Below are 27,881 nucleotides of genomic sequence, written 5' to 3'. Positions count from 1 at the left end.
TGAACAAATAGTTATGATGACAACGTCCATCCTAGCTCGCTCATTAATGTCTTCATCAAAATTACGGATTGCCTCTTATGTGCTCATCATCTTCTTATGCCATAGTTTGTACATCTCAATTTCCAGGAGAAACCACATTAGTTTAAGCAAGTCAGCCATGTTTTTTTAAAAGGCCGTAAATGACGCCGAATGAAATGAGTCGCTGCCAGACAAGGCTCCGCTGATAGCCAGGTGTAGCAGTGGTAAGGTGTTGGGACTGCTGTTGGGGCAGCTTTATGTAGGACATAACAGTTTGTGGGCACCGTTTGTCACCGTTATAGTGCAATTAATGTATTGTTTAGTGTTGTGTTGTGTAGTGAGGTGGCTTTGCTGGCACGCATCTAAAAAAAATGTTTTTGTTTGCCCCACCAAGTCAGAAGTTTACATACACCTTAGCCAAATACATTTAAACTCAGTTTCAGTTCACTGTTCCTGACATTTAATCCAAGTAAAAAATTCCCTGTCTTAGGTCAGTTAGGATCACCACTTTATTTTAAGAATGTGAAATGTCAGAATAATAGTAGCGAGAATGATTTATTTCAGCTTTTATTTCTTTCATCACATTCCCAGTGGGTCAGAATTGTACATACACTCAATTAGTATTTAGGAGCATTGCCTTTCAATTGTTTAACTTGGGTCAAACGTTTCGGGTAGCCTTTAACAAGCTTCCCACAATAAATTGGGTGAATTTTGGCCCATTCCTCCTGACAGAGCTGGTGTAACTGAGTCCGGTTTGAAGGCCTCCATGCTCGCACACGCTTTTTCAGTTCTGCACAGAAATGTTCTATGAGATTGAAGTCAGGGCTTTGTGATGGCCACTCCAATGCCTTGACTTTGTTGTCCTTAAGCCATTTTAACATAACTTTGGAAGTATGCGTGGGGTCATTGTCCATTTGGAAGACCCATTTGCACGCACTCCAGCAGGTATATCTCTCTGGTTACCCCCAAAACCAATTCCTCCTTTGGCTGCCTCTCCTTACAGTTCTCTGCTGCCAATGACTGGAACGAACTACAAAAATCTCTGAAACTGGAAACACTTATCTCCCTCACTAGCTTTAAGCACCAGCTGTCATAGCAGCTCACAGATTACTGCACCTGTACATAGCCCATCTATAATTTAGCCCAAACAACTACGTCTTCCCCTACTGTATTTATTTATTTATTTTGCTCCTTTGCACCCCATTATTTCTATTTCTACTTTGCACATTCTTCCACTGCAAATCTACCATTCCAGTGTTTTACTTGCTATATTGTATTTACTTCGCCACCATGGCCTTTTTTTGCCTTATCCCTTATCTCACCTCATTTGCTCACATTGTATATAGACTTATTTTTCTACTGTATTATTGACTGTATGTTTGTTTTACTCCATGTATAACTCTGTGTTGTTGTATGTGTCGAACTGCTTTGCTTTATCTGGCCAGGTCGCAATTGTAAATGAGAACTTGTTCTCAACTTGCCTACCTGGTTAAATAAAGGTTAAATAAAAAAATTTAAATGTGCGACCAAGCTTTAACTGCCTGACTGATGTCTTGAGATGTTGCTTCAATATATCCACATAATTTTCCATCCACATGATGGCATCTATTTTGTGAAGTGCACCAGTCCCTCCTGCAGCAAAGCACCCCCACAACATGATGCTGCCACCCCCGTGCTTCACAGTTGGGATGGTGTTCTTCGGCTTGCAAGCCTCCCCTTTTTCCCTCCAAACATAACAATGGTAATTTTGGACAAACAGTTCTATTTTTGTTTCATCAGACCAGAGGACATTTCTCCAAAAAGTGTGATCTTTGTCCCCATGTGCAGTTGCAAACCGTAGACTGGCTTTTTATGGCGGTTTTGGAGCAGTGGCTTCTTCCTTGCTGAGTGGCCTTTCAGGTTATGTCGATATAGGACTCGTTTTACTGTGAATATAGATACTTTTGTACCTGTTTCCTCCAGCATCTTCACAAGGTCCTTTGCTGTTGTTCTGGGATAGATTTGCACTTTTCACACAAAAGTACATTCATCTCTAGGCGACAGACCGTGTCTCCTTCCTGAGCGGTGTGACGGCTGCGTGGTCCCATGGGGTTTATACTTGCATACTATTGTTTGTACAGATGAACGTGGTACCTTCAGGCGTTTGGAAAAAGGATGAACCAAACTTGTGGAGGTCAACTTTTTTTTGCTGAGGTCTTGGCTGATTTCTTTTGATTTTCCCATGATGTCAAGCAAAGAGGCACTGAGTTTGAAGGTAGGCCTTGAAATACATCCACAGGTATACCTCCAATTGACTCAAATGATGCCAATTAGCATATCAGAAGCTTCTAAAGCCATGACATCATTTTCTGGAATTTTCCAAGCTGTTTAAAGGCACAGTCAACTTAGTGTATGTAAACTTCTGACCCACTGGAATTGTGATACAGTGATAAGTGAAATAATTTGTCTGTAAACAATTGTTGGAAAAATGACTTGTGTCATGCACAAAGTAGATGTTCTAAACGACTTGCCAGAACTATAGTTTGTTAACAAGAAATGTGTAAAGTGGTTGGAAAAACGAGTTTTAATGACACCAAACTAAGTGTATGTAAACTTCCGACTTCAACTGTACATGCTAAAATTGCCACTGATAATACAGTATGTTATGAATTCTAGCTACGTGGCTAATGTTAGATAGCTGGCTAACGTTAGCTAGGCTATGGGTTAGGATTAGGGGCTAAGGTAAGTGTTAAGTTAGGAGTTAGGTGAAAGGGTTAAGGTTATCTATAAGGGTTAAGGTTAGGATTAGGGGACGGGTTAGCTAACATGCTAAGTAGTTGCAACATAGCAAAAAAGTAGGAAGTAGTTGAAAATGTACTAATTAGCTAAAATGCTAAAATTGTCTATGATGAGATTTGAACTCACAACCATTGGGTTGCTAGACATTTGAGACTTTTGCTTTTGCCTTAAGTAACCATCTGTCTTATGTAACCATACCAACATAACATATTATCAGTGGTGTAAAGTACTTAAGTACTACTTAAGTAGTTTTTGTGTGTATCTGTACTTTACTTTACTATTTATATTTTTGACAACTTTTACTTTTACTCCACTACATTCCAAAAGAAAATAATGTACTTTTTACTCCTTACATTTTCCCTGACACCCAAAAGTACTCGTTACATTTTGAGTGCTTAGCAGGACAGGGAAATTCACACATTTATCAAGAGAACATCCCTGGTCATCTCTACTGCATCTGATCAGACTCACTTAACACAAATGCTTAGTTTGTAAATTATGTCTGAGTGTTGAACTGTGCCCCTGGCTATCCGTAATTTAAAACAACTAGAAAATTATGTCGTCTGGTTTGCTTATCTTAAGGGATTTTAAATTATTTATACTTTTGATACTTAAGTACATTTAAAAACAAATAATTTTAGACTTTTACTCCAGTGGTATTTTACTAGGTGACTTTTACTTTTTAAGTAATTTTCTTTTAAGGTATCTTTACTCTTACCGAAGTATGAAAATGTGGCACTTTTTCCATCACTGCATATTAATTTTTTTATTATATCTAGCGTGTTGCGTCTAGTCTATGAGACCAGGCTGACGTCGCGGTCCCAAGGTCTATTCTACACGATATTTACATCTGAAGGAGGGCTTGTTCGCCTCCAGGCTCCCCTTGTTCAGCTCTAATACCTGCCTCCACATTATGAAGTTCTATTCTGAGGCTGTCCCTTACCGTGATAAACCATAGAGAGTTACGTCTTTGAGGGCAGGCTGCCAGATCTGGCATTGACATGCAGGGGGGAAAATATAGGGACGGGCGACACCGTGTGGTGATGAAGATAAGTGCATTATTGAAATATGTTATAAATCCAGCTCTAGCCACAGGTTTATTTTCTTTTATTTATTTTTATGTAACCTTTATTTAACTAGGCAAGTCAGTTAAGAACAACTTCGTAGTTACAATAACGGCCTCCCAGAAGGCAAAAGTCCTCCTGCGGAGACGGGGTTGTGATTAAAAATAAAACATAAAATAATAATATTGGACAAAACACACATCAAGACAAGAAAGACACCACAACTCTACATAAAGAGAAACCTAAGACAACAACATAGCATGGCAGCAACACATGAAAACACAGCATGGTAGCAACACAACATGGCAGCAGCACAGACAAGAGCACAAAGGGCAAGGTAGAGACAACAATAATCACGGGAAGCAGCCACAACTGTCAGTAAGAGTGACCATGATTGAGTCTTTGAAGGAAGAGATTGAGATAAAACGGTCCAGTTTGAGTGTTTTTTTCCAGCTCGTTCCAGTCGCTAGCTGCAGCGAACTGAAAAGAAGAGTGACCCAGGGATGTGTGTGTTTTGGGGACCTTTAACAGAATGTGACTGGCACAACTCCTGTTGTATGTGGAGGATGAGGGCTTCAGTAGGTATCTCAGATGGAGGGAGTGAGGCCTAAGAGGGTTTTATAAATAAGCATCAACCAGTGGGTCTTGCGACGAGTATACAGAGATGAAAGGTTTCCATAGAAGCAGTTTACGCTTCTCCTAAATCTCAAGCAAATCAAATCTAATTTGATTCGTCGAATACACATATTTAGCTGATTTTATTGCGGGTGTAGCGAAATGCTTGTGTTCCTAGCTCCAACAGTGCCGTAATATCTAACAATACACAACAATACACACAAATCTAAAAAGCAATAAAATGAAATTAAGAAATATAGAAATATTAGGACGAGCAATGTCTGAGTCCAGAGTATGTATGTATGTATGTATGTATGTATGTATGTATGTATGTATATATAAATATGGACAGTATATGGATAGAATATGTAGTATATCTGAAGAATACGTAGGATAGAATAGTATATGTACAGCAATAGTTAAATTAGGATAGGCCTTGAGTAGAATACAGTATATACATATGAAGTGGGTAAAACAGTATGTAAACATTATTAAAGTGACTAGTGTTCCATGTCTGTGCACAAGGTAAGTACACACACACGCACGCACGCACGCACGCACGCACACACACACACACACACACACACACACACACACCCTCTCTCTTCCCACTCTTGTGCTCCCATTGTTTATTCTATGTCAAGGGCCAGGCACTCTGTCTGGCCACAGCTGAGAATTACACAAACAATAGATGAATAGGAGAGTGCTAGAGGGAGAAATAAGGGGGAGTGGTGGAGCTGGAGAAAAGGAAAGAGGGAGGAGTATATATATCTGAACAACCTTATCAATCAGCCATTATCTTTCATCCATCCAATAGTTAGCTAATCACTCACTGGTAATGGGCTGTATTTGCCATTGCAATGCGTCTATTTACATTGAGCAGATGTCAGAGAATGTCTGAACAGGAAATTCAATGCCTATTCTTTCGATACTCACTTTATTTCTCTCAAATATCGATATTCTTCATCTTTACATTTATTCATATATATTCTTGGACTGAATCACTGTCAAAGTATACATTATATCATTTAAATAAAGAAATTGATCCATATTCATTCATATCAATCCACACTCCACGTCATTAATCGAGTCCAAGGCGGAAGGATATGGAGACAGATTACGTTACGTACTGTAGTTCCGGGATCTGGGACTACTTTTCACATTGGAGAACACTGGAGAAGCGCAGTGATACCAAAGAGAAACGCACCGCAAACAGGTGCATGACGCAAAACAGAGAACCCTAGTAGTAGCAGATTTGGCTATTTTTACAACTAAGAAACACCGTCGGGAAACATTGGACATCCTTTGTAATTGTACAGAATGACAATAAGGTAAGACACTAGCTATTGTAATGTAGTCACTGACACTGCACTTGTTGTAGCCAGAGCCATATTTAACATATGGTTAGCTACCTATTAGTTCGCCAGTTAGGTAACAGTCGCGTTGTTATCAAGCAAGCTAGAACTGTAATTTACCAGCCAGCCTTCATGCATGTTCATTTAATCTATCATGATTGGCAATGTAGCTAGCTAGCTAGCATGTTCTGAACAGCATATTAGTAAACTGAAGTTTAGCTTGTTAGGTAGCCAATACAATTACGAATCAAATAATATGTTCATGTCAAGTGATGACGAACGGTAAAGGTTTCCATCCATCCAAGTCGTGACATATGGTTGGGCTGTTGGCATCAATATAATGTGTTGCTGCTACAATGGAATATGATAATGTTATTTATAACCGAAAAATTAAAGTTAACTAACGTTAGTATGGCGAGTTCATTGATGATGATTTGTGATTGGTGCCATGGTATGGATGATGGTGCTTACTACGTTTTCCCACACATGCGTAGTGTACACTTGTACACCTTTTGTAGACCCGCGGATATTTTGTTTTTAATTTTGATTATTTTTATTTTTAGGAACTCAGTTGGTCTCAACTTACTGAGTTAGAATAGTAGAAACACAAGGTGCATTTTCAAAATGTGGTTGTGCATCAGTAGTTTTCTCTTATGGCTGTCACAGATGGTCACTCAATTAGCCCAGGTCAGCAAAACATTTTTAGATTGGTAAATTAGTCTACCCAGCTATCTAAACTTGTTGTAATCATGGTCAAATGAGCGACCAGGGGCCCTTACTCATATATCACTCAGATATCATATTAATAACTGCAAACATTTCTCTACATCCAATGGCAACATGTGTAGAATTGCAGGAAATTAGCTGAAAAACGGCGTAGTGCTTAGTGGTGGGTAGTCAACTCCAAAAGAATCGATTCCTTGACTATCTGCCCCCCTCTCTGCTCCATTCTCTGACATCTGCTCCGCTTGGAATCAACTCCTAAGATTCAGTATTTTTGCAAAGGTGGAAACTATTTGCCATAGTCTACTTCGAGAACACAAACTCTTGCACCTTTCACAGCAAAGAAAGAGCCAGCTAGCGAGAGAGAGAGTGATGGGCGGGAGCACAGCCAGGCACAGGTAGGTGTGTCGGCCACTAGGCTGACAGCCAGAACCGTGCATCAGTAATCAGAAGATGTAGTCTATCGCAATGCTGTATTTTGCCATTTCTTGTCTTGCAATGTCTCGCGCAAATTCATTAAAGTAGGGGCTATCAGTGAGTAGGCTGAGCTATTCTACACTCAACATACTGAAGACCAAACACACACTAGCATTTTTCATAGCGAAGATAAAGAGTAACAGGCAAACCAGCAAGGGACAGAGAGGATCGGCCTGTGTGTTATTGAGAAAGTATGTGACTGATTAAAAAATCGGTTCAATGGGCATCGTGTGCGTGGCATCCCGTGTAATGACATGTCTCTAGAGGCATAATGGTAAGTCAAATGACATAGGGTTTCTGAGGTAATTGATGTTAAGGTTCTATTGTTGTTTTTTTCACTAAGAAAGGATATTCATTACATATTTTCTAATGGGATGTAAATCTAAGTGACTGTGCGCAGCCTTGATGAGCCCCATGGTGGACCCCACCTTTTTAGAATAGTGACATTTTGACTGTATCCCTTTCACCTACTGTCAAACTGGGACACTCCTCTAGGCCATGTTAATACAGACAAAATATTTAGGTGGATTATGAAACGCATGTTTTCTTAACAGAAATCAATTTTCTAAATGGGACCAAATGTTTAATTTAATTTTCATCAAATCTGCTAACCTGCTAGCCTTATCAGCGTAGAATGCGCCACGTCATTCCATGGGGTCCATCAAGGCTGCACACAGCAGAAATATCACAGAAGTTTTCTTGCTCTTACACATCACCTAGTCCTTTTAAAGGCTAAGTTGATGAGCAAAGGGGCAGCATCATGCTCATGTCAGTCCTCTAGAATGCAAATGCAGTCTTCCTAGTAGGACTCAGCAATAATGAGGTGGTGTGTGTGTGCATCCGTTTCAGCGTATTTTGGAGTTGAGGAAGAGGCGACTCCAACCACAGGAGTCGCACCACTACTAGTGCTTAGGGATTTAACCGAAGTGTCGGTTGTTTTTCCGTTTTTAAACAACTAGCTAATTATTTGAAATCCTTTTTGTTTCTTTTCTGTCAATGTACTGCAGTTTCTGTAGAGAAATCGGATCATGTCTGAAATGTACGATGTTTTAGTTTCCAACTGGCCAATGTTCTACATAGTTTAGTGCAGAAAACATGATAATTAACTACATTGACCTATAATTCATTGCGCGGCTACTTGTCCGTTCTGTTTCTTTTATGCCTGCTACAGATGAATGCAGGATCAAGAGGGGATACATGGAGAGCAGTTGCTTTGAGGTATTGATATTCAGCAGTCATAAGTCTGCCTTATTTACTCTGAACTACTAAAATAGTGATTTTTGGCAGACAGCGTAGGCAGCAGCTCTATAGAGATGATGACTTGGAATGAAATGATAGTAACCAAATAAAACAAATGTAATGTACACAACTGAAATATTAAAGTAATGTGAATAACTGATTGTTAATAAGTGAGAAGCAGTCACTACCATTGTGGGAATTGTATTAATTGTTTTATTATGTTACAGCATTCAACCCGCATAATGAGTAGTGCGTTTAATTTAACAAAAAATCCGCCCCGTGGCAAAATGAGTAGAATTGCATGACATTTGTAATATAACCCAAAATATTTTGTATTTTCTTTGCTGTCAGGGTGGGGGGCGCTAAAAGTTTTGCTTGCACTCTGGATGGGGAGGGCCCAAGACAATTTCACATAGGGCCCCAAAAGGCAGACCCCTGAGCCATGAACAAAGTTGCCCTTCCCTCGGTCAGGTGCTTGAAGGGGTGTAATTTTCATCCTTATTAGATGTTTAAAGTGGTGTGTATTACTTTACTGACACGTTAAGTATTGATTTAGGTTGTCATACATGGTTCTGTTTTGTTATCGCCGTCTGGTCTGAGTGCCTAGGATGGTTGTATTAAGCCTATACAATGCAGCAACAATAAAAATAACAAGTCTCAGTCTTCTGTATGTTGCTCCAGTGTGTTGGAAACATTTACACATTTCAATACTGAAATGTATGGTACCATCTTACTGGCTCCACCACACACTCTGCCTTTAACACCTGTTGGTTAAAGACCACAGTGTGACTGATGCTGTTGCATACTGTGTTCGTTTGGATCAGAGGCAGAGCCTGTTTCCTCAGTAGGGAGTGATGTGATGACATTTAAGTTCCCTCTAACCTCCTTGGAAGGCTGTGGAGTTATGGAGCTTTCCCCAGAATAGTATTTGGGATTTCAGAGAAAGTGTAATTTCTCATTACCGTGTCACACATGTCTGTGTGTTGGAATAGGTGTGGGAACCTGTGATGGGGCGTGTATGCCACTGTTTGTGTGTGCGGTGCCAGCATGCCAAAGAGAATGGGGCTGATCATAATTTAGCTGTTGAGCAGAGTGGTGCTCGTGGCAGCTTGTCTCTTGCATTGTGTGTGTGTGTGTCCAATGATATAGCCTGCTGTGACTCACCATTTGCTGACATGACTGGCTGGCTCTGAGGGGACCTGCTGAAGGGAGAGCCAGGGAGTAAGGGGATGGATTAAGGATTTTGAGCAGAGAACAGGTCACTTTCACCAGAGTCTGCAGCAGCCGAGAGGGAGAGGGCCCATCACAGCACTTCCTTCAACTTCTTATGGCTGGGTGGCAGTATTGAGTAGCTTGGATGAAAAGGTGACCAGAGTAAACTGCCTGCTACTCGGGCTCAGAGGCTAAGATATGCATATTATTAGTAGATTTGGATAGAAAACACTCTGACGTTTCTAAAACTGTTTGAATGATGTCTGTGAGAACCTGAGAAAAAAATCCAACCAGGAAGTGGGAAATCTGAGGTTTGTAGGTTTGCCTATCCAATATACAGTGGGATATTGGTCCTATTGCACTTCCCAAGGCTTCCACTAGATGTCAACAGTCTTTAGAACCTTGTTTGATGCTTCTACTGTGAATGAGGGAAGGAGAGCTCTTTGAGTCAGGTGTCTGGCACGAGCTGAACATGCACGCTCACGTGAGAGTGACCTGCTTTCCATTGCATTTCTGAAGACAAAGGAATTCTCTGGTTTAAACATTATTGAAGATTTATGTTTAAAACATCCTAAAGATTGGTTCTATACATCGTTTGACATTTTTCTACAAACTGTAATGGAATTGTTTGACTTTGTCTGACCTGTGCATCATGAATGTGGATTACTGGCCTGATCGCGCAAACAAAATTAAGGTATTTGGACATAAATGATGGACTATATCGAACAAAACAAACATTTATGGTGGAACTGGGATTCCTGGGAGTGCATTCTGATGAAGATCATCAAAGGTAGTGAATATTTATAATGCTATTTCTGACTTCTGTTGACTCAAACATGGCGGATATCTTTATGGCTTATTTGGGCTCTGAGCGCTGTACTCAGATTATAGCATGGTGTGCTTTTTCCCTTAAGTTAAAAAAAAAATCTGACACGGCGGTTGCATTAAGGAGAAGTTTATCTAAAGTTCCATGTTTAATACTTGTATCTTTTATCAATATTTATTATGAGTATTTCTGTAAATTGATGTGGCTCTCTGCAAAATCACTGGATGTTTTGGATGCAAAACATTACTGAACATAACGCGCCAATGTAAACTAAGATTTTTGGATATAAATATGAACTTTACCGAACAAAACATACATGTATTGTGTAACATGAAGTCCTATGAGTGTCATCTGATGAAGATCATCAAAGGTTAGTGATTCATTTTATCTCTATTTCTGCTTTTTATGACTCCTCTCTTTGGCTGGAAAAATGGCTGGGTTTTTTGTGACTAGGTGCAGACCTAACATAATCATTTGGTGTGCTTTTGTCGTAAAGCCTTTTTGAAATCGGACACTGTGGTGGGATTAACAACACGTTTATCTTTAAAATGGTGTGAAATACTTGTATGTCTGAGGAATTTTAATTATGAGATTTCTGTTTTGAATTTGGTGCCCTGCACTTTCACTGGCTGTTGTCATATCGATCCCGTTAACGGGATCTCAGCCATAAGAAGTTGGCATTGGGCCAGTAACTGAAAGGCAGCTGGTTCGAATCCCAGAGCCGACTAGGTGGGGGAAAAAATCTGTGTCTTCCCTTGAGCTAGGCACTTAACCCTAATTGCTCCTGTAAGTTGCTCAGGATAAGAGCATCTGCTAAATGACTCGAATGTCAAATTTAGCTGCCATTTAATAATAATAAATAAATACAAATATTTTGCATAGCACCTTTTAATACAAGCAACAGTGCTTCACATCATAAAACAACATAAAATATACGTAATAACAAAGACAGGAGGAAGGACAAAGATACAAGATGGATAATTAAAATCATGCATTAAACATTGTTATAAAAATGTTTTCAGCAGGGATTTAAAAAGGCACTGAACCTGCAAGCCAGATCTCCTGCTCTGGTGACTCAGAGGGCTCACACACACAGGGCACTCCCAGCCCACACAGCAGGATCTTCATTGTGTAAAGTGTAGGTAAACACAGGTTAGCCTCGCCTTAAAATCTGTCCATCCATCTCTCTTTATCTTGCTTTCTTCCAGAATTGTCTTTAAGAATGTAGAAAAGGGATACATTTTGCACTAAATGTGTAATACCAGTCCAACAAATGACTGTGTAGCCTACTTGTTGCCCTGTACCCCCTAATCAGGAGAAACACAAGGTCTAGTCTAGGACTGCTCTGGCCAGCCTCCAAACCACCAATTCATTTCTCAAGGCCCAAATATCTTCTTCATATGCTGATACTTCCTGTCTGGATGAATGACTGCTTTGTTGCCATGGTGGTTGGCCTGATATGCTTGGCTGTCTGGCTGGCTATAACTATTATGCTAATGTAGTCTGTTTATGAGGAAGTGATAGTGGGGTTGTTTACTGTGAATGAATGGTCTCTAGGAAGTTGTATCAGAAGAGCGAGCCTCCTGCTGTTTTAATAATTTCAAGGTGGTCGTGTTGTTGCCGCAACGTTTGATTTCCGACAGTGTCTGTTTCCATGAAGCTGTCGTCGGTTACCATGGTATAGTTGCCGGGAGTGATTGTGACAGTTCAGCAAGCTAAACAGGTTTGTAAAAGGTCTCCCGGTGTCGTAAAATGCATCTGGAAAACTTAAAGGTGAGCGTGTGTGCTTTTTATTTTTCTGTGTGACCTGTCCCCACATCACTTCCGGTCAACAAGTCTCTGACTGTCGCTGATTACAACTTCAATAGGCTAAGTACTGTTAGTTACCATGGACACTGTGTTACTAGGGCCCAGGGGCGCTGTAATGTGTTTTTGTCATAGTGATTAGAGAACATGACTTGTTGGCTCAAAGGAATGGCAAACAAACATCTTCTAGGCTACACAGCTCATAAGACTTGAGTGAGTTTTCCTCCCAACCCAAGATTAAGATACAACACTGTCTCCATGGGTAACCAACTAGGTGTTCTTTTTGCCTCTGATGAATTAACTGCGATTGTCTGTGTAGCTCTGTTTTTACTCGCTGTGAAATGAGTCTGGGTATGAACTGATAGGGACACTACTGTGTGTGTTATTGAGTGGGGATTTTCTACTGACTGCATTGGCTGTAGAAGGGTTTCTCTTTCACCCTCTCACTCGTATGATTTTAGGCTTCATTATTCATTCACCAGATAGACTAATGCCTGCTGATTTGTCCTTGCAAACACACATACAAACATACACAAGCATGGGTCATTCTCACACAACTGAAATTTGAAACTATCAAAAAATGATGTTATTTTTCATGACATTTCCTCTTGGAGCACTGGGATATCTATATCATAATAATAATAATAATTATTATTATTATTAGGATACATTTGACCCCAATTTCCACAACTACCAATGCAAAAACATTCATTATTGCAACAGTTATCAAAGTCCCAAAAAGTTGTAAGCAAATCTATTTCTAATATTTTCTAACATTGCTCTCCTAATGACAAGTCCTGACTTAAACATCACACTGAAAATAAAAATATTACAAATTTAACTTTTTTGTAACTTCTCATTACAATAACACAACTATTTTTTTTTTTTGTTGTCATAATCACTTATGTATACAGTGTTATTTATGAGTTGTATTTATACACATACAGTGGGGCAAAAAAGTATTTAGTCAGCCACCAATTGTGCAAGTTCTCCCACTTAAAAAGATGAGAAAGGCCTGTAATTTTCATCGTAGGTACACTTCAACTATGACAGACAAAATGAGGGGAAAAAATCCAGAAAATCATATTGTAGGATTTTTTTTATGAATTTATTTTCAAATTATGGTGGAAAATAAGTATTTCGTCACCTACAAACAAGCAAGATTTCTGGCTCTCACAGACCTGTAACTTCTTCTTTAAGAGGCTCCTCTGTCCTCCACTCGTTACCTGTATTAATGGCACCTGTTTGAACTTGTTATCAGTATAAAAGACACCTGTCCACAACCTCAAACAGTCACACTCCAAACTCCACTATGGCCAAGATACAGAAGGTGGAAACGATACAGTGATATGGTTACTTGCATATTTGTATAGTAGCAATATCAAAAACAGAAACTGTCCCAAAAAATATTTTATAATAATTAGATAATGCTTACCCAGACTAGAGGTTGACCGATTATGATTTTAACGCCTGAACTGATTTATTTGAGGACCAAAAAAAGCCGATACCGATTAATCGGTCGATTTTAAATGATTATTATTATTTAAAAATATGTAAATTATTAAAAAATATATATATATATTTGTAATAATGACAATTACAACAATTCTGAATGAACAATGAACACTTTTTTATTTTAACTTAATACATAAATAAAATCAATTTAGTCTCAAGTAAATAATGAAACATGTTCAATTTGGTTTAAATAATGCAAAAACAGTGTTGGAGAAGAAAATAAAGTGCAATATGTGCCATGTAAAAAAGCTAACGTTTAAGTTCCTTGCTCAGAACATGAGAAAGCTGGTGGTTCCGTTTAACATGAGTCTTCAATATTCCCAGGTAAGAAGTTTTAGGTTGTAGTTATTATAGGACTATTTCTCTCTCTACCATTTGTAGTTCATATACCTTTGACTATTAGAACATCCAATAGATACTTTAGTATTGCCAGCCTAATCTCGGTCATAAACAGCGCAATGCTTGAAGAGCTGTTGGCAAACGCAGGAAAGTGCTATTTGAATGAATGCTTACGAGCCTGCTGCTGCCTACCACCGCTCAGTCAGACTGCTCTATCAAATCATAGACTTAATTTATAATATAACACACACAAATATGAGCCTTAGGTCATTTAATATGGTTACGTATAACCGTTACGTATTTTATCTAACGGGTGACATCCATAAGTCTAAATATTGCTGTTACATTGCACAACCTTCAATGTTATGTCATAATTACGTAAAATTCTGGCAAATTAGTTCGCAACGAGCCAGGAGGCCCAAACTGTTGCATATACACTGACTCTGCATGCAATGAACACGAGAAGTGACACAATTTCCTTAGTTTAATATTGCCTGCTAACATGAATTTCTTTTATATCAATATGCAGGTTTAAAAAAATATATACTTCTGTGTATTGATTTTAACCTCTACCGCTTCTCTCTCCCGGATCCGGGATCCTCCTCATCAAAAACGCTGACTAGCATAGCCTAGCCTAACGCGACAGAGATATCATATAATATAATTTTCATGAAATCACAAGTCCAATACAGCAAATGAAAGATAAACATCTTGTGAATCCAGCCATCATTTACGATTTTTAAAATGTTTTACAGCGAAAACACTATGTATTTCTATTAGCTAACCACAATAGCAAAAGACTCAACCGTATATTTTCACCATTTTTCTACCGCATAGGTAGCTATCACAAAACCGACCAAATAGAGATCTAATTAGTCACTAACCAAGAAACAACTTCATCAGATGACAGTCTTATAACATCAGGTTATACAATAAATGTATGTTCTGTTCGAAAATGTGCATATTTGAGCTATAAATCATAGTTTTACATTGCAGCTACCATCAAAAATATCACCAAAGCAGCCAGAATAATTAGAGAGCAACGTGAAATACCTAAATACTCATCATAAAACATTTATGAAAAATACATGGTGTACAGCAAATGAAAGATAAACATCTTGTGAATCCAGCCAATATTTCCGATTTTTTTAAGTGTTTTACAGCGAAAACACAATATAGCATTATATAGCTTACCACAATAGCCAAACACACAAGTGCATTTATTAGCAGCAAAAGGTATCTATCGCAAAAACCAGCAAAAGATATAAAATGAATCACTAACCTTGACCAACTTCATCAGATGACAGTCTTATAACATCAGGTTATACAATACACTTATGTTTTGTTCGAAAATGTGCATATTTAGAGCTGCAAACCGTGGTTATACATTGTGAATATGTAGCATCGATTCACCAGAATGTCCGGAGCTAGTTTGGACACTCACCTAATCTGACCAAAGAACTCATCATAAACTTTACTAAAAAATACATGTTGGACAGCAAGTGAAAGATACACTGGTTCTTAATGCAACCGCCGTGTTAGATTTAAAAAAAATAACTTTACCATAACAAACAGCTTGCGTTATTGCGAGAACGCGCCCGCCAACTCGCCCAACATGATTACAAAGTATCTAAGTTACCTGTAAACTTAGTCCAAACATTTCAAACAAGGTTCCTAATCCAACCTCAGGTATCCTAAAACGTAAGTAAGCTATAAAATTTAAGACGGGATAAACTGTTTCCAATAACGGATAAAAACAACGTGATTCCAGTTCACGCGCAACAAACAGTAGAGTCCACATGGAGTGACACTTACAAAGAACAGCCATACTTCAAAATTTCTCAAAAGAAAAACATCAACCAATTTCTAAAGACTGTTGACATCTAGTGGAAGCCATAGGAACTGCAACCAGGTTCCCATTTTTAAATAGGGCTTCCCATAGAAAACAATTGGGAAATACTATGACTAACCCCTCTCGGAGTTTCGCCTGCCAAATCAGTTCTGTTATACTCAGACATTATTTTAACAGTTTTAGAAACTTTTGAGTTTTCTATCCAAGTCTACCAATTATATGCATATCCTAGCTTCTGGGCCTGAGTAACAGGCAGTTTACTTTGGGCACGCTTTTCATCCGGATGTGAAAATACTGCCCCCTATCGTTAAGAAATGTCAGTTGATTATAATGTAATCTTACATAAATTATAATCTCCCATTTCTGTTCATCATGAAAGTAGCCACAGAGATCAATTTGGTCCCAAGCTTTTGTTCTTGCCACCAGTACACACCTGATTCAACTAATCATAGACTTCAATGAAGACTTGATTAGTTGAATCAGGTGCGTTACTGCTTGGTTAGACTAAAACCCTGCCCCCGCACCGACCCTCTGTGGACAAGACTCCATGCACAGACCATAACTCATTAAAAAAAAATTGCGTTATCTGAAAGCTTGTTCACATTACTCATAAAATATTTGGAAACCAATTGTCTGGTATATGAATATACTACAATATTATGCAAAGTTAGCATTGATTATATTGAACAATATTTATATTAATTTACATTGTGTTTAGAGGGGGGATTTTTGTGATACTGTACCCTTTAAGCCCACCTGAGATAGATGCAATTCTTGTAAATGTGACATTTATGTATAACAATGCAAGGTTCATTTAACATTAAAACAAAATGCATAACAATTAGCTGTGAGTTCTATTCTGCACTACCAAGCAAAAAAGGCAGTAACTGCTCATAGCTTGGAACAGATAGCTGGATAGATTTTTTTTTTTAAGCAAAGTTAATTCTAGGGAGATCATTGGATGTACTGTAGTGATCGGTTGTCTTACTATGAGTAATAAAAAAATTGACCCTGGCCTCTGTGACCTTTGACCCTAAAACATCAGTTACTCCCTTCTTCCTTGGCATGATAAGTTACAAAATGTAGGGTAGTACCAAAGCAAAGGGCAGTATCTGCCATTTTCATGTGTTAGTCTACTATGCTTCTCATGTAATTACTGACAGTGTAACAGAGTTGAAACTGCATCCTGTGTATGTCTTCCACTAAGATACCAGTTGCATTTACATGGAGATGTAGGTTCTGCATCAGTCACGTTACATACTGTGTTTTACAAGTAGCCTGTGTCTTGTTATACAAATAAATGTGAAAAGCAGCACCGCAATTTAGAATTACATGAAATGACTACCTGTCTTGTAATGATGTATTGGATCATGATAGAAGTATGACGTAGGGTAATACAATTATAAACAAATGACCATGAGATTGCAAATAAAAAATAAAAAAATAATGATACTTACAATTTAGAAATAACAACTTTAAGACTAAGTGTAAAAATGTTCACTGTCAAGTCCATCTATTCATTTCATACCTGCTCCCTCCCAAAAAAGGCTCTTACATTTGCATCTTTATTTACAATTCTAATATAAAGTTCGTAAGAATAGCACTCTTAATAGCTCTAATGCTTATTTAGATTGCATGGATGGACATTGACAGGAATAACACTTAGTATTGATGTGGTTGTACGGTCCTAAAGCACCCTCACATGGCAACTTGCCACAGGGATTGGTGGTAGTCATTTTGGCAAAACAGTTTTTTTTTTTTCTGCACTCATGTAATGATGTCACTGAAGCAGACACGTTGAGACACATGAGAAACTCTGGACATGTGTATTAGATATTATTAATGAGGTAGCAATTGTGTGTGTGTGTGCTCAACCGGAAAATGAGCGTGCTTGGCTTTTGACTAGAGGTCGACCGATTTTAATTAGGGACGATTTCATAACAATCGGTAATCTGCATTTTTGGACATCGATTACATTGCATTCAACGAGGAAACTGCGTGGCAGGCTGACTACCTGTTACGCGAGGGCAGCAAGAAGCCAAGGCAAGTTGCTGGCTAGCATTAAACTTATCTTATAAAAAACAATCAATCTTCACAATCACTAGTTAACACATGGTTGTTTATATTACTAGGTTAACAAGCTTGTCCTGCGTTGCATATAATCAATGCGGTGCCTGTTAAATTATCATTGAATCACAGCCTACTTCGCCAAACGGGGGATGATTTAACAAATCAAATTGTATTTGTCACATACACATGGTTAGCAGATGTTAATGCGAGTGTAGCGAAATGGGTGGTGCGGTCTGCACAAAGAATCACCGGGGGCAAACAAACTTTCCTCCAGGACACCTACAGCACTCAATGTCACAGGAAGGCCAAAAAGATCATCAAGGGCAACAGCCACCCGAGCCACTGCCTGTTCACCCTGCTATCATCCAGAAGACGAGGTCAGTACAGGTGCATCAAAGCTGGGACTGAAAAACAGCTTCTGTCTCTCGATCCCAAGGCCATCAGACTGTTAAATAGCCATCACTAACATAGAGAGGCTTCTGCCAACATACAGGCTCAACTCTTTGGCCACTTTAATACATTTACTTAACTTCTTATGGCTGGGGGCAGTATTGAGTAGCTTGGATGAATAAGGTGCCCAGAGTAAACTGCCTGCTACTCAGTCCCAGAAGCTAACATATGCATATTATTAGTAATTTGGATAGTAAACACTCTGAAGTTTCTAAAACTGTTTGAAATATGTCTGTGAGTATAACAGAACTCATATGGCAGGCAAAAACCTGAGGAAAAATCCAACCAGTAAGTGGGAAATCTGAGGTTGGTCGTTATTTAACTCATTCCCTATTGAAGGTACAGTGGGATATTGGTCATGTTGCACCGCCTTAGGCTTCCACTAGATGTCAACAGTCTTTAGAACCTTGTTTGATGCTTCTACTGTGAAGTGGGGGGGAATGAGTCAGAGGTCTGCCAGAATGCCTTGAGCTCGTGATGCTTGTTCACGTGAGGGCGAGCTCTGTTCCATTGCATTTCTGAAGTCAAAGGAATTCTCCGGTTGGAACATTATTGAAGATTTATGTTAAAAACATCCTAAAGATTGATTCTATACTTCGTTTGACATGTTTCTACGGACTGTAATATGACTTTTCGTCTGAACTTTTGCCTGGACCTGCCCGCGCGTCGTGAGTTTAGATTGTGTACTGAACGCGCGAACCAAAATGAGTAATTTGGATGGACTTTATGGAACAAATCAAACATTTTTGCAATCGCTTAGTGCAGCAATTGCATTAAGGAGAAGTATATCTTTAAATCTGTGAATAACACTTGTATCTTTTATCAATGTTTATTATGAGTATTTCTGTAAATTGATGTGGCTTTGTGCAAATTCACGGGATGTTTTGGAGACAAAGCCAAATGTAAACTAAGATTTTTGGATATAAATATGAACTTGATCGAACAAAACATACATGTATTGTGTAACATGTTGTCCCGGGAGTGTCATCTGATGAAGAATATCAAAGGTTAGTGATTAATTTTATCAATATTTCTGCTTTTTGTGACTCGTCTCTCTGGTTGGGAAATCGCTGTATGCTTTCTGTGACTAGTTGCTGACCTAACATAACCATATGTTCTGCTTTGGCCGGAAAGCTTTTTTGAAATCGGACACTGTGGTTGGATTAACGAGAATTTTATCTTTAAAATGGTGTCTACTACTTGTATGTTTGAGAAATTTGAATTATGAGATTTGTTGATTGAATTTGGCGCCCTGCAATTTCATTGGCTGTTGGCGAGGGGTTCCGCTAGTCCTAGACAGGTTAAGAATGATTGTTTTTTATAAGATAAGTTTAATGCTAGCTAGCAACTTACCTTGGCTTCTTGCTGCCCTCGAGTAACAGGTAGTCAGCCTGCCACGCAGGCTCCTTGTGGAGTGCAATGTAAGGCAGGTGGTTAGAGTGCTGGACTAGTAACCGGGAGATTGCAAAAACGAATCCCCGAGCTGACAAGGTAAAAATCTGTCGTTCTGCCTCTGAACAAGGCAGTTAACCCACCGTTCCTAGGCCCTCATTGAAAATAAGAATGTGTTCTTAATTCACTTGCCTAGTTAAAGGTGTAAGGTGTAAAAAAAAATATGAGAACTTGAAATTGGCCACATTACCATAACGCTGTTTATACAATAGCCTCAGTTATGAGGCCTACATCTAATTGTTGTATAAAATGAATGAGTGAGGATGGAACTGTTTGTGAATTTGTGTAATATGAGTTTGGACTGTTTAATGAAGGAAACTCCAATTCCCTAAAAAGTTTCACTAAGTCTTTGGCGCGCCCCCAGGGGCACAGACAGGACCTGGCATAATGAGACAGCCTTTTCGATGTCCCGAATAAAACCCCCACCTGGGTTTTCTATCATCAGACCAGCTTACCTCAATAACGAGAGGGCCAAGGTTTGAGACCAGACCAGTACCTCTATCACAGGAAAATAAGGGTTTGAGTAGATTGCTGAATCTTTTAACCATCCCACGTGGTTAAACTCTTAGACTATCGATACCAACAGAATAAGAACAAGTCTTTGATATTAATTACTAGTCTGCAGCTAAGAATTCGGTATCATTGAACGCGAAGACCGACAACTGCCAAAACATCTATTCTATAACAACATGAATGAATGTCACTCTGAACTACCCACTCTAACCACAGCAGAGAGAGGGCGAACAAACTCTCCAACAGAAACAAACTTTTCAACAGAGATCTCGACGACACACTGAGCATATATATATATATATATATATATATATATATATATATATATATTGATTGATTGCAATTATTCCCGAATGATTGAGCGTTCATGTGCAAAGGATTAGCATTTCAATTGTTATAATTATTAACTTTGTAGTGCCTCATCTCAGTTGACCCCCACTTCCCTTTTTGTCCACCAAGCCGCGATACCGGTTTATCCCACTAGGGAAACTCCGTTATCATTTCCTTGTAACAATCTACAGTTTGTTTATGCATTTCTGTGAATTACTTAGTTAGTAAATAAATGATTTAAGACAATTGATGTATTGATGACTCATAGTGAAGACTGGGTTCGTGCAGATAACCAACAATTTACGACGTTTGGAATGAGACTAACGTGAGGTAAAGAATAATTAATTAATTCGAAGACTAATTGATCAGATATTAAATATCTGAAAGTTATATTAGGAAAATTATAACTTTGAATATTTTCCTTGATGCCCCGACTTCCTAGTTAATTAGTTACATGATTAATCAGTTTAATCGCGTAACAATAGTTATTTGATAAATTAGTCTTCAGTTTTAATGATGTCAAAGACACGACACTACACTTGCATTAACATCTGGTAACATGTGACCAATAAAATGTGATTTTATTATATAGTTGTGGTTCACCGAGTTCTGCTGCTACAGTATTGACTTTGACGTGGTGCGACTGCTAGCATGAAAAACCTATTTTCAATTGGCAATAAATAGTAATTAACACACAGTATGCTATCATGTGCATATATCAACACATTCATCTCCTATTTTTACATGAAGTATCTGAGTATCTGAGGTAGTACTAAAAATATCAGAAATGTTATGTCAGTTTTTTTGCAGCTTTGAAATTGGCCACTAGTTCGAACTGTACATAACTTAATAAGACATCTGATTGGCTTAGAATAACTGGTTGAAACATTAAATAGCAGAAAATGTGTATTTTTCTTCTTTGAATCCAAAGATGGAAGTGGTCTTAATGGTACACTTACCTTAACTGCTGTTCATTTAAATACACTGTTCAAATGCTACTGCCAGCCCCCCTTCTACTCCCTGAGGAGCTAGGCATGTCATGGGTTTACTTTCAAGACAATAACACTCTTATAGTCTGTGTGTCTATGTGTTTGTGAGAGAAGTCAAGGAAGGGCAATATTTACAGTATGTAGAGCAGCAGCCATGGTCACGTTGCCATGATTATTGCATGAGAACAGTTGGTGCTTCAGGGAGTTTTATCCCTCTTTCTTCCTCCTTCACACACCCCCAGTTTTCTTTCTCCCACTCGCTCTCTCTCTTGCTCTGATTATTTGTTCTTCCTCCTTATCTCTCGCTTCAGTCTCTTTCCTCATTGTATCGCTCTCCATCCTGACCTCCCTCTCTTGTTCTATTAGTTTTGATCCCGGCTGCATGGTGCAAGAATAGGTCATGTGAGTCTCTTCTGTTTGTTTGTTTTCTATAAGGAAGAGGTGTGTTGTTGAGAGAGGCTGTTTCTCTAGTAGTTCTACTGCTTCACATGGAGAAGGGTTAAGCTCGTATTGTGTGCTCTGTCTAGTGTCTGTTAATGTGTTTGACCCCTCCTTACTTGGGGAGGGAAAGACTGATTACGAAAGGATGTACTGATGCTGGCTGCCTTGCTACATGGAATTGAAGACCAAACTGAACATGCAAGAGCTCTTCTGCCTCTTGGATTGAAAAAGCAGTTCACTGAAGGGGTATAATCTGGGACATTAGTGTGAGTTACTGGGTCAGATGGGTCATTTGTCTGTGTTTTCTCCTTCCAGAGTCGCTGCTAGTATCTGATCTCCCTCCTTTCCCAGAGTGGTTGTCTACACCAACACACACCTTATTCATTCTGCTCTCCTCCAGCATGTCAGGTAAGGGCTCGCATCCCTCTCTTCCGCTCCTCCCTCCCTCAATCCCTCTGTCCTCTCCCTTTTCTTTCCCTTACGCTTCCCCTTTCTGATAGTGCTTTTGATTATCCTTCTGCCAGTTTCTCCTCTCACCCCCCCTCACCCCTCTCATTTTCCATTCCGTCTTTCTCTCAAACTTCTGTCAGGGTTTGATTATCCCCATCAGTCTATTCTCATTCGGTCCTCTGTCATCCCACCTCGCCCTTTTCCCTTCATGTTTCCTCTTGTCCTTCTATTTTCTTTATGTCCCTCACATTATTTGACTCCATCAGTTTCTCCTCACAGTACCTCATCTCCCTCTTCTCTCATTCCTTCCCCCTCTGTGTTCCAGGTGGTTACACTCCGGCCCCTGGGGGCCCCTTCTCAGCCCTGACCTCCAGTATGTGGCCCCAGGACATCCTGGCCAAGTACTATCAGGTAAGACCTGACAGAACCGATATCTTGGTATTGCTAGGTTAACACTGAGGAGAGGGACCCTCTAGCTTAGTACTGTGGATGTCTAGGCTATTTCTGGATTTATTGTATGTGAACATTTTTACCACCTGCCCATATTCATATTTTTTGCCATTTCATTCTTGTAGCGTCTTGTTTGCACACATTGACCTATAAAGGTGTTTGCTGTGATTTATCTTGTGCTTTAATGTAATATGTCATGGAACTCGTTGTATGCTCTTATTGTCTCTGTTTACAGAAGGACCCAACAGAGGAGGCAGAACTGCAGTATGATGAGTTTGGCTTCAGGCTGGACAGTGACGGTAAGAACACTCATATTAGTTACCGGCTTAGTTGTTTTTATTTATCCTGTATTTCACTCAAATGCATTTCTCGCTAAGCTAATATTAGACCTGAGGAGAAAATAACATCAGAGAATATCTGTTAAAGGAGCCACCATTATTTCAATGTAATTTCCTGTCCTAGAGAGGACATGCACATTTCGGTTCCACCTCCAAAGAATAACGAAGGCTACTTAAAAACTCAGCTAAAAAAAAACATCCTCTCACTGTCAACGGTGTTTATTTTCAGCAAACTTAACATGTGTAAATATTTGTATGAACGTAACAAGATTCAACAACTGAGACAAACAGAAATTGAATAATGTGTTCCTGAACAAAGGGGGGGGGGGGGGCAAAATCAAAAGTAAAAGTCAGTATCAAGCGTGGCCACCAGCTGCATTAAGTACTGCAGTGCATCTCCTCCATGGACTGCACCAGATTTGCCAGTTCTTGCTGTGAGATGTTACCCCACTTTTCCACCAAGGCACCTGCAAGTTCCTGGACATTTCTGGGGGGAATGGCCCTAGCCCTCACCCTCTGATCCAACAGGTCCCAGACGTGCTCAATGGGATTGAGATCCGGGCTCTTCGCTGGCCATGGCAGAACACGGATATTCCTGTCTTGCAGGAAATCACGCACAGAACGAGTAGTAAGGTGGAAAGTCATGTCAGGATGAGCCTGCAGGAAGGATACCACATGAGGGAGGAGGATGTCTGCAAGACAACAAGCTCAGTCCGATGATGCTCTGACACACCGCCGCAGACCATGACGGACCCTCCACCTCCAAATTGATGCCGCTCCAGAGTACAGGCCTCGGTGTAACGCTCATTCCTTTGACGATTAACACAAATCCAACCATCACCCCTGGTGAGACAACTGCAGCTCGTCAGTGAAGAGCACTATCTGGTCCTGACCAGTCCTATCTGGTCCAGTGACAGTGGGTTTGTGCCCATAGGCGACGTTGTTGCCGGTGATGTCTGGTGAGGACCTACCTTACAACAGGCCTACAAGCCCTCAGTCCAGCCTCTCTCAGCCTATTGCAGACAGTCTGAGCACTGATGGAGGGATTGTGCGTTCCTGGTGTAACTTGGGCAGTTGTTGCCATCCTGTACCTGTCCCGCAGGTGTGATGTTCGGATGCACCGATCCTGTGCAGGTGTTGTTACACGTGGTCTGCCACTGCGAGTATGATCAGCTGTCCGTGTAGCTCTGTCTTAGGCGTCTCACAGTATTGTCACGAACCGGCTCAGAGCCCGTAACAAAAGGGAGACAACGTGGAGATAAGGAGTAACAAAATATATTTATTAAATAAAGTAACCTAAATGCAATTAACAATCGTGTGTGTGTAATCAGTAATCAGTAGTGTAAGTGAGTGTTTTGGCATGCATGAATGTGATAATGTGTGTTGTTGTGAATGTGTGTTGAAAGGTGCTAAAGCAAACAACCAAAATGTCACAAAAAACCACAACAAAATCTATAAAGGTGTCTGCATGGAGAGCGTCTCCTCCATGAACGGGGAAGTGGTGCCTTTATCCTGGAAGACACCGGGCCCAGGTGTTTCCCATGTATCTGATGACCCTCCCAACTCCGCCCACCGACATCCTAATAAGGAAACAAGAGCAAAGAGAGAATACGGCAGACAGAGTGGGAGGGTCGTCACATTCCCCCCCATAAAACCGGGGACCAACAAGGACCCCGGAACAACATACCAGCCTCTGCGTCCCAAATTGATGAGGGATTACGTGCACACTTCCAATTTACCCCAGCCCCTCAGACCTCAGCAACCTTTGCGCATGGGAAGCACTATTTAAGAGGAAAGACTCCCCAGACCTCAGCAACCTTAGTGCATAGGAAGCAACATTTAAGAGGAAAGAAGAATACAAGACCAGGAGGGAACAGACAGTAAAGACAGAACCGGACAATACAACCATTCAAGAACAGGGCGCACGAGACCACATCAGCTACAAACTCCAACGGAAAGAACAAGGTCCTTAATTTTTTAACAATTCCCAACGATTCATAGCCACTTCCCAACGTAACAGACTACTCATTTCAATCTACCCTGCAATATACCATCGTCAGGACCAGGCACATCTTCCTCCTCATGCACAAATCTAGCATGATAAGAACCCAAGGAAACAACGGTATCAGCCAAAAGAACAGGTTTTACCGTCCTCCGTAGACTCCCACTGTTCAATCTCAGAGGAACGTGCATGGTAGGGTTTTAACAAAGTTACATGGCACAGCTGGTGTGCTTTTCTCCGTTCTGGAGTGGCAACTAGGTAATTTTGCTCAGTGTACTGACGCACCACTGTATATGGACCTTAAAACTTAGTCCGACAAGGAGAACCAACAATTGGCAGCAGAGCAAGAACCTGGTCACCCGGAGAAAACTGACGAGGCTCAGTTCGGCGATCAAATAAGCCCCTCATCCTCTCCTGTGAACATGATAACTTCTCTTTAGCCATTTCACCACTACTCCCCTTTTTTGCACGAGGCAAAGGACCCACACAGTCAATGATAAAATACTCAAAAGATTGGCTGAGTACAGGAATAGGGAACAGTGGTACCGGCTTAATAGCTTGATTAGGTTTACCGGTTAATTGACAGGTGTGACAAGTTTTGATGAAATCAGAGACATCCCTCTAAGCTAGGCCAAAAGAAATGTCTTAATATACGATGGTATGTTTTCCTCACACCCATATGTCCAGCAACACCATTGTGAGAAGTTGTCAAAACCAACTCACGAAGCTTTACTGGTACCACAACCTGACTAATCGCCTCCCCCCGAAAACGACTACCATGAGACACCCACTTTCTCATCAAGACATCCTCTTGGAGAAAATAGCCATGGGCGACATCTCCCAACTGTTCCACAGGCACAATTTGGTCACGCAACTCTTCTAATGTGGGGTCAGTCCATTGCGCATTGATTAGATCTGAGTGGGTAACAGATAACGGAATAACAGGGAAAGCAGTGGCATACTTCTTTGTGGTATTCTCATTAGTTGGCACAGTGACCAATTCGCCACGACTCATAGAACACGCACTGAACATCTCTGGGGAGCTCTGTACACTCTCATCTGGAATTTCAACAACTGACGGCTTTATGGAAACAACTCGAGATGGGAACACGACAGGCCATACACGATCACCTGCCAAGTTATTCCCAAGAATAACGTCAATACCCTCAATAGGCAATGAAGGACGCACCCCCACAACAACCTCACCTTTTACCAGCCCACAATCCAACATCAGTTTATGCAATGGAACTGAAAGAGTGTTCAAACCTATTCCTCTAATTAGAACACTCTTCCCTGAATCAGTCTCAGCTGAAAAGGGTAACACAGACTCAAACACAAACGATTCGGAGGCACCTGTGTCTCTCAAGATCTTCACTGGCACCAATTCCTTACTCCCTAATAAAGACACAAAACCTTCCGTAATGAAAGGTAAATAGCCTGGGTGAATATGGACTTTCACCTGCGCCTGAGACCATGTGTCATGGGTGAAATGATGTTGAACATGCGCAGCTACCGCCGTAGGCTTAGATTTAACGTAATCACGCGTACTGAATTTGTCCTTTTCCCTGAGAACCGGACATTCGTTTTTCCAATGACCTGAATCATGACAGTAATGACACTCTTGCCCAAAGTCAGCTTTTCCACTGGAATCAGTCTCAACCCTAGTTGAATTGAACTCTGCCCGTGAACCAAAGTGTCTTGGTGAGCGAAGCCCAAATCTATCCGAACCCCCCCACTCATTCCGAATACGGGGCTCTGCAAAGACACTTTTGTGAGTCAACACATACTCATCCGCCAAAACCGCAGCTTCAGCGACCATTCTTTACTTTTCGTTCGTTAATATAAGTGGCAATACGATCAGGGATTGTGTCCTTAAATTGCTCTAACATAATCAGATCACACAGCCCTTGGAAAGTCACAACTGCAGAGGCAGAACACCAGCGAGTAAACTGTACAGATAATTGTCGCGCAAACTCAACATGAGTCTGTTTTTCATTCCTTTTTAAAGTTCTAAATCGTTGGCGGTAAGCCTCAGGGACCAATTCATAAATTTGTAACACAGCCGTTTTAACCTTATCATAACTGGCATTGTCGTGTACACTAAGAGCTGAATATGCTTCCTGCGCTTTACCAGTCAGCACACACTGCAACATTAAGGTGCGGTCAGAATCAGGCCAACTCCTAGCGTCAGCAACACGCTCAAACAACGAAAAGAATGTCTCGGGGTCCTTTTCATTAAACTGAGGCAATAACCGTAAGTTCCCAACAATATCAACTGTGTCCGGGTCACGACCAAAAGAGGAACGACCCCTAGGTAAATCTGGGTCACCTTCCCAGAACAAACTCTCCCCTGAAATCTTTCCTTCCCTAACCAACTCTATCCGTTCTTGTTGCAACTTGATTTTAGCATGCTCCATATCTAATTCCTTTTCATACTTTACACGATCATACTCTATCTTCTCACGATCATGCTGCCGATCATACTCTAGCTTCTCACGATCATACTGCTGCTGTAACAGAAGCAGTTCTTTCTGCTGTTCAAAAAGAAGACTACTAGGAGTAACCGATGGAATGGCC

General features: G+C 40.2%; 1 protein-coding gene across 6 annotated transcripts in view; it reads left to right on the top strand.

Moving 5' to 3' along the window:
- The first annotated feature begins 5,645 nt into the window (after positions 1-5,645).
- sgsm3 (small G protein signaling modulator 3) overlaps positions 5,646-27,881 on the top strand; it is a 40,859-nt gene continuing 18,623 nt past the window's right edge. For 3 of the 6 annotated variants that reach the window (XM_055896822.1, XM_055896820.1, XM_055896821.1), the window contains exons 1-4: positions 5,647-5,806; positions 22,380-22,472; positions 22,840-22,925; positions 23,200-23,263. In XM_055896822.1, the coding sequence (XP_055752797.1) occupies positions 22,466-22,472; positions 22,840-22,925; positions 23,200-23,263 (157 nt within the window). In that variant the 5' untranslated portion in view covers positions 5,647-5,806; positions 22,380-22,465. Of the gene's footprint in view, positions 5,807-8,201; positions 8,249-21,916; positions 22,026-22,379; positions 22,473-22,839; positions 22,926-23,199; positions 23,264-27,881 lie in introns of those variants that run through there. The other 3 variants (XM_055896818.1, XM_055896816.1, XM_055896819.1) reach the window with 3 other exon arrangements.

This window comes from Salvelinus fontinalis, chromosome 34 (assembly GCF_029448725.1).
Source record: "Salvelinus fontinalis isolate EN_2023a chromosome 34, ASM2944872v1, whole genome shotgun sequence".
Taxonomy (NCBI): domain Eukaryota; kingdom Metazoa; phylum Chordata; class Actinopteri; order Salmoniformes; family Salmonidae; genus Salvelinus; species Salvelinus fontinalis.
This window is presented reverse-complemented; position numbering and strand designations above follow the sequence as displayed.